At 37.9% G+C, this 15,135-nt stretch overlaps 1 protein-coding gene across 7 annotated transcripts in view; it reads right to left on the reverse strand.

Moving 5' to 3' along the window:
* VPS13D (vacuolar protein sorting 13 homolog D) overlaps positions 1 to 15,135 on the reverse strand; it is a 78,630-nt gene that overhangs the window by 42,727 nt on the left and 20,768 nt on the right. For 5 of the 7 annotated variants that reach the window (XM_082069620.1, XM_082069621.1, XM_082069625.1 and 2 more), the window contains 21 exons: positions 13,058 to 13,280; positions 12,431 to 12,641; positions 12,135 to 12,306; positions 11,514 to 11,626; positions 10,829 to 11,038; positions 9,657 to 9,922; positions 9,345 to 9,478; positions 8,898 to 9,053; positions 8,518 to 8,743; positions 8,119 to 8,193; positions 7,191 to 7,397; positions 6,781 to 6,870; positions 6,021 to 6,161; positions 4,002 to 4,124; positions 3,496 to 3,570; positions 3,152 to 3,257; positions 2,705 to 2,857; positions 2,286 to 2,421; positions 1,228 to 1,275; positions 816 to 966; positions 469 to 679 (listed from right to left, as the gene is read on the reverse strand). In XM_082069620.1, the coding sequence (XP_081925746.1) occupies positions 469 to 679; positions 816 to 966; positions 1,228 to 1,275; positions 2,286 to 2,421; positions 2,705 to 2,857; positions 3,152 to 3,257; positions 3,496 to 3,570; positions 4,002 to 4,124; positions 6,021 to 6,161; positions 6,781 to 6,870; positions 7,191 to 7,397; positions 8,119 to 8,193; positions 8,518 to 8,743; positions 8,898 to 9,053; positions 9,345 to 9,478; positions 9,657 to 9,922; positions 10,829 to 11,038; positions 11,514 to 11,626; positions 12,135 to 12,306; positions 12,431 to 12,641; positions 13,058 to 13,280 (3,227 nt within the window). The remainder of the gene's footprint in view (positions 1 to 468; positions 680 to 815; positions 967 to 1,227; positions 1,276 to 2,285; positions 2,422 to 2,704; positions 2,858 to 3,151; positions 3,258 to 3,495; positions 3,571 to 4,001; positions 4,125 to 6,020; positions 6,162 to 6,780; positions 6,871 to 7,190; positions 7,398 to 8,118; positions 8,194 to 8,517; positions 8,744 to 8,897; positions 9,054 to 9,344; positions 9,479 to 9,656; positions 9,923 to 10,828; positions 11,039 to 11,513; positions 11,627 to 12,134; positions 12,307 to 12,430; positions 12,642 to 13,057; positions 13,281 to 15,135) is intronic. The other 2 variants (XM_082069622.1, XM_082069623.1) reach the window with 2 other exon arrangements.

Genomic DNA, 15,135 nt, shown 5'->3' on the forward strand with positions numbered 1-15,135 from the left:
TATGCAAAGGTCCTTTCCTGAAACAACTTCCATAATCTCTATTCTAGTTTTTTCTAAATTGAGAAAAACCCTGAATCCATCATACCAGATAACTACAAAATTCCATTAAGTCCTCACTATGCAGTGACATTTTTGGGCTTAGAACAGAGTACAGGGCATTCAGGACAAACAATGAAATCTATGGCAAACCTCTCTTTATCCTATTTTCTAACCTTTTCTTTTTTACAAGAAATACTGTTAGATATTTCCTAACAAGCACTGTCAAAGGTGCTTCAAGAAGCCCTGCAGAAATACAGCAGTTAATGCTTGAATGCTTTCTCGTTATTCAACAGACCACACAAACCATCCCATTAAACTGCAGCAGCTTTCATCTCTAAGTATTTTCTTTCCTGTTATTCACTTTCACAGTATTTCATTTATCCTAAGAAGGTAACACAGCTTACAGAAAAATAATTAGGTCTGAATTACCTGAAAAATCGGCTATTTTCAGACTCCATGGAATGACACTCTCGCTTGCTGCTACACACTTCTGCTGTCTTCTGAACATTAGTCCAGTGAATTGGAGCCTTACAGAAGAAGACTCCCATTCCTTTTGGCCGGGCTTGCAAACGCCAAGATGTCAGATGTAACGGAATAGCAAAGGAATCTCCCGGCATAACTGCTGGAAGAACTACAGGCTCTGCAACCAGAGAAGAAGATACACATATCATAAGAGGCTCCTTTACTGAAAAGCATAAATTTTCAAATAATAAGTCTCAAATTTTTGAAGCATTTTGAAGATTCCCCATAGGATGGAAGGACTATACAAGACTTACTGTCAGGAGCAGAAGGACTATCTAGTCTTAATTCCATCGGTGTTTCCAGCTTGTTCTTCACCATCAAGGCGGAGCGCACTGTTATCACTTTCCGAGCGCTGCCTTCCATGGTAACTTCAAATACCACACGAACTGGAGGTAACGAAGAAAACTGGAAGATATTTAAAAGCATTAAAAAGCTCAGGTGATGATTGTATCTAGAAGAGGGACACCTCAACTTTGAAGCAGTACCTGCTGGAGTAAAAACCTGCCAAGCGAGTCCACATGTGCAAAACCCAAGGCACATCCTTCTCAAAACACAATAAAATTAACTAAGAAAATAAATCTAAATATTACTAACCCCTTTATCAAAACAATATTAGTTCAAATAAGAGCCATAAGCAGCTCTCAAAAAATGAAAATTCATACTCACATAGACTTGGGGATGTATTATATTTGTTCTGCTTATTGGGCTTCCAAGCTGGAAGAAAAGTAAACACGAAAGTTAAAGCTGTTCAACTTTTAAAATATTACTCTCATTTGTAATACAGAACATTCCTACAAAAGAATAAAGTAAGTACTTTCATCACTTTGTGGTTCTGATCTTCAATATGGCTTGGAAAATATGTCAGAACTGTACCAGTAAAACCTGTTTGTAATATTGCTTTAAAATGAAATGAAGCGGAAGGAAGGAGGTTTGTTGAAAAAGAAGAAAAAAGCTACAGAAGATGTTCCTGAATAGCAATTCTCATTAATTTGCATCCTTCTCTTTCAAGAATCAAGTTACAGAGAGAGATGATGCTTTTTACACTTCAATATGAGAACATCAGGAACGATCCAAATAAGAGACTGGCTCTTGTCAATAGTATCATGAAATTAAATTCAAGTTCTGTTTATACCAAAAAGATCTCAACTTCCAGTTTCTCCAGAGCTCAACAATTTTCAGTAGCTAGTCTCAAAACTTTAATAGTTTCGAAATCCACATGATCATTTCATCAATTGAGCCTCAAAGACTGGCTGCCAGCGGGTTGATTATTACAATTTCATTTTTCCTTCATGACAAGTATATTTTGTCTAAGCAGCCACATATTTCAACAATCTCTAGGCTTACAGGAAATTGCCAGTATTGTTTACTTTAAGTAAATTAAACACATGTAAAGCATTCCTGCAACAGAAGAAATAAAAATAGCTGCTGAAAGGCTGTGCTGATTTAAAGCTTGATCTCCATGAGCCCCTGACACTGTCACTAATATATTCGTTCTGTCATTGGTAGCTCTGACTGCTAAGCACAGACTAACTGCTGACTGCTCTCTGGTTTTGTTACGCATAAAACTGCCAGTTAGGAACCCGGCATCCCAGGCTCTCCCAGTACAAGCTAACTGGAAAGAGGACAATCTCATACAGCAGCTGCTTTAAGATCAAAAGCTTGGAGACATAATTACTCTCAAATTCCATAGTTTATTAAAACTAACACTAATAATCAGAACTTACAGTAGAAGAGGATGAGTTCTTATCTGGTGCAGCGTATCGGAAAAACGTTCCAACTTTGTCTACAGATACTGGACTGACTTCTTCCCAGCCGTTGACTCTCACTTGCAGCTGATGAATTCTTAGATCATGTGTGTGCCTACCAGATGAGATAAACTTAAATTATTATTAAGCATTATTCTACAGTGTAATGATCCAACTCACATCTAGGAATGGCTGCCACCAATAGCAACGTATGCTGCTTACTAGACCACTGATAATTTCACTCTATAATGAGTTTTCAATATTGAAAAACAAAATGTTAATGGGAGATTTAAAAACATATCCAGTTTTATTTAACACCTATCAGTGTTCTCACAACTATGATCCTGTGTTCCACATACGAATGTCTCAAAACAATTCTCTTAGCCTGGTCCCTTTACCTGTGTCTGAGTTTCCCTCTAGCTTCAAATTCAAATGGAATCTCTTCCCCAGTGATAACTTCTTGCCATTCGCTGACATTATGGGCGTCATCCAGCAACGTCCCGTTTTCCTCAGGAACAACCCCTGGACTCCCACTGTGAGACAGCGCAGCCCTGTGAACAGAACCACACCACTTTATGAACTGACAAAACTACTTTTTCAAGTCACAAGTGCCTTTTGATCTGCCTCGGTCTGCAGAAGTCCTGCAGTAAACGCACATGCATCTAAGCAGTTTTAAAATCCTGTTGGGCCCCTTGAAAAACAAAATGCTTTTTTCTGTCAAAAAAAGGCTCTTAAATAAGAAAGACTGGGAGTTGCCTCTGCTTCTCTGAAAGCAATAGGGTTTGACTGACATGTTAGAGAAGCCAGACAAATATTGTCAGAGTGATCCTGCAGAAGCTGCTTACCGGGTAGGCGTTGTAGTTAGGGTAGCAAACCAAAGAGTGCATCCAGTATGATTTCTTAGAGCAAACGGGACAAACGGCTGCCTACGTTTTGGAGTCTTCATTTCAGCTATAAAACAGAATAAAGATTTGTCAAAACGCTTAGGAGAAAAGTATTCATCAGATACTAATACAGGATGAGACAGTGGCTGGAGAACCACAACCTGCACTAGAAAAACAGATCAAAGAAACAGGGTAACAGATTACTAAGAAAAATTAAAAATTTATTAACTATTACAGAAATTGTATAAAGCAAACAAAGTTTTTCCCTACATCAACCCTTTTTGTCTCTGTCTGCTATACAGTACCTCTAGCATAGATCTGATGCTCTAGGTTAGTCAAACTGGCTGTACTCCTAGTTCTAAGGTAGACAAGAGGAAGGCCTGGCAGACAGGAAAGACAAAGTTAGCAGGTAAGAAAAAACACACAAATATTCTCCCCATCATGCACCAGGAAAGACACGGACAGTTGGCATCATGCAGTCAGTGCACGGCTCTCTACCCATTTGCTTATGCTAAGTTGGCATTTGAGTTGCTAAAATTTCTTCCAGAAGTAACACTGGGAGAAAAGGACAGTCACTCATTAACTGAGAAATTGCAAAGCACTCACTCTAAGCTGAGTAGCCAGAAAGGCTTGGTTTTTAAAGAATTTAACACAATTGAACAGAAAACAGAATTTTTCTCTTTTTTGCCAAGTATCTCTAACAATTCATTGTACGCTATGAAGACCAAATACTTATGGTTGTAATATATTAGACAGATGACTCTGTATGTCAGGATTGTTTCAAATAAAGTGTGATTAATTGATAACATACTCTGCCCAAAACATGGTGAATCCACCGAAGAGCCCATCCAGTCTTCTGAACTGACAACATTCACTTCTCTGTCCTGTTTACAGTAATCTTCCATCCATGACTGTTTGGTACATGTGTATTGTTCTAGAGGAACAGAAGCATAGCCAGTAAACATCTCCAAGGTGGCAGGAAACAAAGTAATTTAAGTGTGTTAAATTCATAACACTAAAGTTACTCCACTTACATGGCAAAGGTTTTGCTTCACTGCTTTTTCTATGAGGCACTTACATAAGTTAAAGACCAACAACAGTTCATGAAATCACAGCAGTGTCTTCAAAAACAAATATTTTTATATTCTTAAGATTATTTGTATTTTAAACTTTCAGCCAAATTCCATGTTCTTAAGATAATCCTGTGCCAATGTAAGAGCTCTCCCTGAGAAGGCAATTAACCTTAAATATTTTCATGTCAGAACCTCTATTTTTTTTTTCTTTTTAGGAAGTACATGCACATTCCTGCATGAATATCAAGACACCAATGGATTCCTCTGCCACAGTATTAATCATAAGCTAGCCTGAATACTTGTTATAATTAGTATTAAAAAACATCATGGAAACTCTTAGGAATCATTAATTTGTGTCTTTTCCTCCCACCTTCGCTCCTTCTTTCCTACCAACTCCACAAGCCTTGCTGGATAAAGGAATGAAAATTCGAGGAACAAGGAAAGCTCTTCCATTACATTTGCAACCTCAGCCACTTACATTTTTTTATTATGACCATCGAATTTTTCAGATCTTTATACAGAATAAGCAACAATATTTCTGTGAAATGCACAGAATGTCTTTGCCAAGTCTTGGGAAACAGGAGAGGTGCCTGAGGACTGAAGGAAAGCAAATCTCACTCCAGTCTTCAAAAAGGGCAAGAAGGAGGACCCCGGTAACTATAGACCAGTCACCCTCACCTCCATCCCTGGGAAACTGATGGAACGACCACATCTGGAATATTGTGTCCAGTTGTGGCCGCTCAGTTCCAGAAGGACAGGGAACTGCTGGAGAGAGTCCAGCGCAGGGCAACAAAGATGCTGAAGGGAGTGGAGCATCTCCCGTGTGAGGAAAGGCTGAGGGAGCTGGGGCTCTGGAGCTGGACAAGAGGAGACTGAGGGGTGACCTCATTAATGATTACAGATATATAAAGGGGGAGTGTCAGGAGGATGGAGCCAGGCTCTTCCCGGTGACAACCAGTGATAGGACAAGGGGTAATGGGTTCAAACTGGAACACAAGAGGTTCCACTTAAATTTGAGAAGAAACTTCTCAGTAAGGGTGACAGACACTGGACCAGGCTGCCCAGGGGGGCTGTGGAGTCCCCTACTCTGGACACATTCAAAGCCGCCTGGACACCTTCCTGTGTAACCTCATCTGGGTGTTCCTGCTCCATGGGGGGATTGCACTGGATGAGCTTTCGAGGTCCCTTCCAATCCCTGACATTCTGTGATTCTGTGATTCTGTGCACACAGTCATAGACTCACAACACAGGAGCTTGAATGAAATCTGAGTTAATGATGAACAAAATATTTTGATTTCCTGAGGTGGGAATTGACAGCTCAGGTTTTCAGAGAGTGCATAACTGAAATGAGTAGCTCCCCACTATGCCTGTCAATACACTGAAAAATTATGAGCTTATCAAAATATTTTTAAGTACTGTAAAGCACGGAAAGCTTTAGATGACAGCCTGTTTCTGATTAAATATAAATTTCAAATAACATATGAATTTGATAGAATTCATGTGACCAGAGAACCAATTCCTGCTAACCTCTAAAATATGTAGCTCATGTCTTTACGCTTTCACAATATCTGATAAAATACAGGCTGCTGAAGTGCACACCTGCGTTCAATATTGTGTGAAGTATCCAGGGACATGTGCCAAATCTCCCTCTCGCCATCCACAGGACAGCGGGAAGACTCAATTAGAAATGTATCTGATTTCCAGACCAGGGAAAATCAGCCTGTGTAGCGATGTCCTCAGGGAATATTCCTACATACCCATCAAGACAGAGGTAATGTTTATATCCAAGCGGTGTTTGGCCTTTACATCCAGCTTCAGTCGGGAAGGGTGGAGACGGCTCGAAGCTTGTTGTTGCCAGGAAAGCGAACATGGCCATGGCTCAATAAATGGCTCCCAGCCTGAGGACAAACAGAACACCTCACATGTACCGCATGTTTGAAGGCTGCACTGGAATGCTGTTTACATACCTAAGTATTTCATAATGCAACTTTAATAATGAGATCCTTGACTTTCAATCTGCATTCAAGATAAACTTGTAAGACTATAGGTTTAATTTACTACCTAATACAAATTTGCTCCAGCTCCTCCATTTGAACCAGCGTACACTGCGGGTAGGGTCTTGCACAAATATCTTAATTCTGAGGAAAGTCCTAGAAGGCAATTAGAGCTTCATATTGAAGTTCGCTGGAACTAAGTTCTCTGAAATGGTTTTGAAAATGAACTTCACAACTTGTGAAATTGGCTTACTATTCAGTATCACAGAAGACAAAGGTCTAAAAGCTATTAAAAAAGCACCCTACGTATTTTTAGAAACAAAAAAACTACCTTGTTATTGATAGATATTTCCCAAGCTTCTTGTCACCAATTTTATAACAGAAAATTTCTCAATTCAGAGAAACACACAACTACATTATTTCTTTTGTTAGTGTCTGATCTGTAATGAGGCATAACTAACTTGCTTTTTTATATCTAAAATATAAACTATGATGGTCTTCTTATATTAAACCACTATTTCACCTGAAAGCTCCCGATTGTAATAATCTCCAGAGAGGGTAAAATGAGCGTAGCCTTCAGGGTTGGCTCTCAAGTGTTGGAGAAAATTCAAACCTGAAGAAAGAAAAGAGAGAGAGAATGTCATATTAATACAAAACAATCAAATTCCCTGATTTTCTCAACTGTCAGGTAAGCAATTGAAGGTTTTGTCTTGTCTTTTAAATTGAAATGGTATAAAAAGCATATCATAATACTCTTCAGGTAACATTTCTAGCCAGCCATGCTTTACATCAGGGTTCTCCTCAGGACAGGCTCCATTTGTTACGTGATGTATAAAGGGGAAACCAGAATCTTAACACTACAAAGACTGTAATCTTCTTAAAAACAAGACTGACTCATTTTGTGCAACTCACTTAGCACAACAAAATACTCACGTGAAAAGGTTAACTCGGCAAGGGGAACATCGCAGTCCATGCAGTCATCAATAAAGCAAATGCATATACTTTCTGCTTTTACTTCCACTCCAGAGATGAACTGAAAAGGCACAATCCCCTGGCTGTCTCGACCAGAAGAGGTCGAGGAAACTGATTTCAAAGGTTCAGCATTCTTAAATAACCAACTTGCTGCTTTTTTCAAGTCACCTTAGATAAAGCCAACCAGACAATCAATCACCGTCTACTTTCTCAATGAAATGTACTTATTTAAAAAACACACAGAAGCAAACTAATTCCCTCTCAAGAAGTACAGCAAGACACCAGCAGTATCTTGAATGTGTTCTATTCAACAAATATGAGAAGATTATAAATACATTGGTATTTCCTAAGAAATGTGTTTTGAACTTTACAAACTAATGGCAACATAAGTCTATATTAATACTATGAATGCCTATAAGATGAGAAACATGACAGTGCTAAAGACAAAGAATCACTCATATTAAAGCTTCATTTTATTTTCATATATTGCATGTAGAAGTAGGTAATCTTGCATGTAGGTATGTAATGTAGAAGATGATCTAAAAAGGGAGAGGTGAAAAACACATGCTCTGAAGAGAGAGATATGGAGAATAGCAAGAAATAGGTATACCATAAAAGAAAAAAAAAATAGCAACCCAAATCCCCAAACAAAAATACACTCCAACATCCCACATGTGACATCCCAAAAGGCAAGAAGGATCTCTGGGGTGTGGGCTCTACACAGCAGTAGAACACAATAATGAGAATATTTAAGATTATATGCCAAGACAGAGCCAAAGAAAAGAAGGAAATACTGCCTGTGCCTCAGCTACCTTACAGTCTGAAACTTAATTGCAAGTCAGGCAAACGTGAACAAGCCGCAAAGCCTACTAAAAATATTTGAGGCTACCTTGGCAGATCAAAAGACCTTTACGACAATCTTCCATACTGAATCCCAGCTCCTGGAGACGAGCCAGCTGCACCTCTGTAATTGAACAGAACCCATCATAAATCCTTGACAGTCTTCTACTTGTTTTGATTTCTTAAGACATATCTGTACAAAAAATGGGGTTTTGTTTAAGCTTGCAACTGTAGAAAAAGCATATGATTCAGCACTGCCTTTACAAAAAAAACCCAGATGAAATCAAACCAAACAAAAAACCCCAAACCCCAGATAATTCAAATCAATAAGGGGTTTTACATAATGAAGATATCAGTACCTTTGGCATTTAGCATACAATCTAGCTTGACACTGCAGAAACCTGCTGCAAATACAAAAAATGGCTTCACTCCAACATTAAAAACGTACCAACAAGAGGATCCAGCACACGTTTGGATATCTCTCTGCTTTCATGTGCCAAGGAGGAAGCCTCAGTCACCGGTGCTAAAGTAGGTGGATTAGCAGCATTTTCAGCCAGCGATACAGCTGAGTCAGGCAGAGCGGCACTAGTCTGCTGAGGAATTGACTTTGCAATTGCCAAGAACAGTTGAACATCATTGTATGACAGTCTGATATCCAGTGCTTGCAACTGAATCTAAATGAAAAATTAAAAAAATAAGATTCAGTTACCCTTTGCTACCTATTTTTATTCTATACTTTGGATATTAACAAAGCTTTTCCCAAACAGATCTGTGCTAATGATCTGGTATTTCTATTGCATACAGTTTTATTCAGGGCTTTAATATTACCTCTAGAATAGGAGGAAAATCCTCACTATTGAAAGCATCCAACAGTCCTGAACCACTCGGGTAGGAAGCATTCCCAATAAGCTCCATCTGAATTTGGACTGGATCAATAATCGACAGCGCAGTCTCTTGCTCATTTCCTAACCGGCACGAAAAAACCTAAAAATTCAAAATGGTTTTTAAAAAAAAACAGGAACCAAGAGAACAGGCTTGGAAAGAGCCTCAAAATCAAAGACTGATGAGATGATAATCAAGTGTTTCAATGTCTTAACACAAACAATATAAACCCATTCTTAAAACTGCTATAGAATGAGAGCATTTTATGAGGAACTAACAAACTTCAGAAATAATCTGTGGACTATTTCTGTTGTATATATACTTATAGTAAAGCATTTTCATAACTTCCTCAAATTTTAGATATTTTACAAATACAAATTTATTTCTTCTTACCTCAATGCCAAACAGACTACCAGAGAAAGGACGATCTAACAACTTGGGCTTGTAAGTGAGAACAGTAGTCCCCTTCAAAATAATTGCATTGGTATCAAAACAAGACATGTCTTCAACAACCACGAATTCAGTTCCTTAACAAAACAAAACCACAAATAATTATCAGGGCAACTGGAAACACCATTAAGTTATGTTAGGCATTTGTAACAGGTTTCTTGATTTTTCCATCCTTTAACAGACCTGTTTTTCCACTAGCACATGGCTTTTAATCAGAAAAGCTCCTAGAAAAGCACTAGAGAAAAATATATTTACCTGTCACATTAACCTTAACTTCCAGCTGTTTTTCTGTAGACACATGTAGTGATGAACGTTTTGTAACTACTCCACATTTCACTGTTTTGGGAACCACACTTGTTTCACTGCTGTACGTTCGCTGCCGGGAAGAAAGGTGCTTCTCCCGCTTTTTGGTATCTCCAGGGGTATATAGAAAGTCATGGACAAGTAACAGCCAGTCAAATATCAGAAATACACGAAGATTGTTCAGAACAACTGTGAAACTGGAGGAATCTTTAGTAGACCTTTGAAGAAGAGAAAAGTGTATGTATGAACTTTACATCTTGCATATATTTAAAATTATGCAGAAAACGATCAGTAACTAGCAAATAAGAACTGCATGGGACTTTACAGGGACACACTTAGTTTGCAAAGTGACTGGCCTTTAAAATACATATATATTTTTTAAACAGATGGAAATTCATGAAGTTGCTGTACACACAGAAACCCAATAAGTCTTAACTGCATGAATTCTAAACTGTAATGAAACCAGAGATTAATTGAAAAACTATGTAAAAAGTAATTAACTTATAAAAGCTCCTTTAATACATTTACATTATTGATATTAATTTGCAAAGTCTCCAATTTTAAAACTGATTTTTTATTAGTAGTATTTTACATCTGTTCAGTATCAAACCTAACGTACTGCGTGTGAAACTTAGCCCTGGCTCCATATCCCTCGGAAAGACTAGACGTACAATGTGTTTCCTCTCACACCCTGACAGCATTTTGCAGCACAGGAAGCTTCTTTGTCATTCAGAAAAAATGCTGGCCCTACTGAACTCTTAGCATCATATTTTGAGTATCTGGCTAGGAGGGATGAAAGTGTTTGGCTTCATGATCTGGAATACCAATTATATTTGGTCATGCTAACTGCAAAATAGTGTAAGTGCTTAAATACCATGAAACAATTTTATATCCAACACATTCTGAGCTATAAAATCTCTAAAGTACTGTAATTCCTTTGCCTGCATTGCTTCCAACAGCAAAAGCTTTTAACCCTCCCTGGCTCTCCAGGATATTTCCAAAAGGCACGAGCCAGTATAACACTATCACTGAGCTCTGCTGAAGCTATATTAGAAACAAGACAATCCTGATCAAGTATGTCATTATTACAAACAAACAAACAAACACATCCCAGAATTACCAACCTGAAGTGCAATTCAATCTGGATTGCTCCTGGACTACTAGTATTCTTTGATGACTGAAAGATGCAGTTGAACACGTTTGGAGTGCCTGCAGTAGACTTCTGTCCAGCATAACGTGTGTCAAATGCCATCATGGAATGAGAAACCAAATTCACAGACTTTGTTCCATTTGAAGAGCTTTCAAAAAGCAACTTGGATTTCTTAAAATCAAACCTAGGAGAATAAAAAGCAAAACAATACAGTTAAGAGTCTTGTAGCTCATTTATTTATAGAAGTCACTGTATGTAATAATATTTTCCACTGATACAGAATCGTCTGGATTAGAAAACAAAACAAAACCACAAACCCAAACAAACAAACAAAAACCCATAGCAGAAATATGTTGGGTTCCTTTTTTTCTGATTACCTTTCAGCATTTTCTTAATTAGAATACCATGTCTCAGGCAAGTCGACTGATTACTGAACTGTCATTCCAAGGACAACTTGAAAGACACAGGTGGTATCTTTTGAACAGTGTCATTCCCTTTCAGATCATCGGAGACTCTCAATTTGGACTCTATTTAAGAAATTCTATTTCATTGCATTATTAAACCATAATTCCATGTATTACGTTAATCCCTTTCCTATAACCGCTCAGATGAGCACAGTATTTAGAATAAGGCAATCAGTAACAAAAGAAAATTCATACCTGGCTAAAGAGCTGCATCCATCTTTTCCTTTTGGATCCATCAGTTCCAGACTCACATTAACCATGTCGATGAGGAACGACATAGAAGTATAAACTTCTCCACTCAAAACTGTCTGAAAGTGGAAAACACCAACACGCTTTTCAAGAGCATCTGTTTAACTTCCCTTCCTGAATTAAATTCTGTTATTTTGGACAAATGCAAATAGCTGTACTGTCTTTCTCCTTCAAAGACTTTCATTAACCATTGCTGAAGAAAAAAAGTTACATTTCACAAGTGTCAACTTGAAAAATGTCTATTAATCCAGTTTCACATTTCTGTTCTATAGAATCACAGAATCCCAGAACGTCAGGGGTTGGAAGGGACCTGGAAAGCTCATCCAGTGCAATCCCCCCATGGAGCAGGAACACCCAGATGCGGTTACACAGGAAGGTGTCCAGGCTGGTTTTGAATGTCTCCAGAGTAGGAGACTCCACAACCTACCAGCTGGTAGTCCCACCTACCACCACCTGCCAGTCTACCATCCCACCTGGTAAACTACAAGAAAGTAAGATATTGAGCGTAATCAGCAAAAACTCCAGACATTTCAAGACAGAATTTCAACTGCATATAGTTCCTCTTACATGGATTCTTGGATCCTGTAGATCATAAGGCCGCATGAACTCTTCTATAGGTTCCCCCAGGTTGTTCTCCAGCAATCCACGTATCAGCTTATATTTATTCAGATCCAGAGAGCAATGGACTGATGACAGATTGCCATGTATCGATATGTCTGCAACCGCATGGCTTAGCTCTCTACAACACAGGAAAAACCTCGGTGTTTCAAGATGCTATAACACAATGGGCAATACTTAATACAATAAAATGCATCTAAAACACTGGCTTATACTGACAGCAGATCCTGTTTAGATAAACTCACTTGTCCAAGTTTCTCTCCACTTGTAACTTCAGTCTGAAAGGTTCTGTTAAGAGGCTCCTCCCTGTCTGCCTCACGAAGTAGGATGGAAAGCTCAAGTCCACACTTGTGTCTTCCACAGTCTTTGAGTGCTCTCTCTGATACCTTTCTGCAGCAAATATGTCCATGTCCTGCAGATCAACCACAATGCAGTCTAAGAGGCAGATGTGATCCTCTGCAAGTGCACAGGAGATAACATATTAAGAAAGAAAACAAAAAAATCTGTACAAAACTAATAAAACTTACTTTAAAAAGAAATTTAGTGTCTCCTGGAAGCTATTCCTATTTTTTTTTATTCACACTCATCAATATTCGTAACTATCAAATACCAAGCTCATTCACAGCTAAATGTAAACTCTTAAAACATGTCTGCAATATCCATCTCAAAACATGCCCAAACATGTTCTTCCAGAAACTGAACTATAATCCTTTCAGCTGCAAGAATCAACCTCGAAACTAAGAAGCCATCTTTTTAAATCTACTGTCTTTAGAGCCAGCCTTACTTTTCCAGTGTCACATCAGGTACAAGCACTGCATTATTTTAGAAAGAAAAAGAAGAGCTATATGGGGTTTGTACTATTTATCACATACCTGGGCTGTCAGGGTTTGGTACAATCGGTAGCTTTGATTGTTGCCCTTGTTGCTTACTCAATGTGTTCAGCACAGGCTCACTCTTCAGCCTAGAAATGTTTGTTCCTGATGATTTTTTCATGAACAGTCCTTCCATCGCCACTTTTGATTCCTCAGCACTTGCTGTCTTCTTCATGCTATGTTTTGGGGTTCCCAAAGGAGATGAAAATTGAACTGTATCCTGCTAACAAAAGAAATTTTGGAATTAAGAATAGATTTTGAATTTAAATTCTAAGGAACCAGTTTACTAAGGTTCAAGCTGCAACAAATTCCTGTCAAAATACTAAATATTTCAATGCCAGTATCTTTTACTGTAGAAAGACGGCCAATTTTTTTTTCTACAACCTTAACAGCAGATTAAAACATTTTCTTAAAAAAAAATATTTCAGCAACATTCTTAAAAAGCTGTGAAATCTTTTCAAGAGAAATTAATTCAAAACCAGTGTTTTTTTGGACAAAACAAAACCCAATGTAAATTAAATACAAAATAGAGGGATTAGACTGTCAAGATATCAAGCACTTCTGTGAAGATTGTTAAATATGTAAAGCTGTTTCTCAGAACACCTTCAGATGATGGAAACATATGCCATTATTTCTGCAAGATCATGTCGGCAACTTTTTAATAGAATATGTGAACAAACACTTCTAAGCGTGAAGTTAATGTTTCATGTGCTTTAAATATTTCACTCATCATATCAAAATGTGTCCCAATTTTTTTCTGCAGAATTTTAAGAAGGAATAAATCCCTCGCCTCAGTGTTAAAATGCCCACAGGTGAAAAAATTAAAGCTCATTTATACTAAGGTATAACAGACATCTCCACATCACTACATATCCAGTGGAAATCTTATGAGCTTTTCCACCTTCACAATGCTTTTTAGCATCAAAAACCTTGATAGGGTTTATTCTCCCAAAACCATACGTCTGGTGGAACACGTTTACACACTACCTTGAAACTCCAAAGCCAATTTCAGGGTTCACTTAGTCCGTCCTGCTTTTACATTTATTAACCTCACTTTTCAGTTTAACTGAGCTTCTTGTGCCCTAGCAGATAACAATCATGTCTCTGTAGTGAACCACTTGCCCCTCACTCTGGGACTGCTCACTTTACCCAAGGCTGCAGTATGGTTATTATCACTGCCCACCTTCTTTCTGCATCCAGCTTCTACTATTCAGTGGAAAAAATTATTGTAGCCATGATCAAGGATTTTAAGATTAAAAATTTGAAGACATTGACTTTGAATTGTAAACACGAGACTGAGAAGTACATGCAAAGAGAAATTATCACATCATCTATAAATCCATGAATTTATGCAATAAATCCAAATTAATAGCCCCTCAGACATGCATAAAAAGCACACCACAACAAATTTAAATCCAATTCTTACAGAATTCAGCAAAGTCTTCAGAAGCTAAGTATAATTTCAAATGTATAAAGGAACTTTTAAAGTGCTAAATTCTGTAAGAAAAATTCCTTTTTTTAAGGAATGAGGAGCACCTGAGCACTACTATAAAGATGTGAAATACCTCAAATAAAACTGGATCCTTGTATGCATTGCCTTGTAAAATCAGATCCTCAAAAATAAACATAGGGCAGATAAAAAATGAAAACAAACCAAACAAAAAACCGCAAACAACATCCGATCTCATTTCAAACCCCCAAAATTCTACAGTACTACATAACACGATAATTTTCAGTTGAAATAAAAATTACTGTGCGCACATCCTTTCACTTCTAACATTAATTTATGAATCTACCACTTACAAACCTTTAAATACGTCAGCACACTAAAGTACAGAACACAGCTCAATATTAGTCCAATAGTTCCTTACAGTAAAGACACTGGTAAGTATAAATTAAATGGGGGTGACAGACACACCACATCTGCTGTACCAATCTAGTCCACCTCAATTCTGCCCTCATTTAAAATGGGACTGGGGCATTCCAACGCAACAACCTATTTGTTGCATAGGTTAGATATAGAAAGCCAACTAAGATTATCTTCCTTACCCCAAATTTTGTGGCTGCACCTCTCAACA

The sequence above is a fragment of the Streptopelia decaocto genome (assembly GCF_964273445.1).
Source record: "Streptopelia decaocto genome assembly, chromosome: 20".
NCBI lineage: Eukaryota > Metazoa > Chordata > Aves > Columbiformes > Columbidae > Streptopelia > Streptopelia decaocto.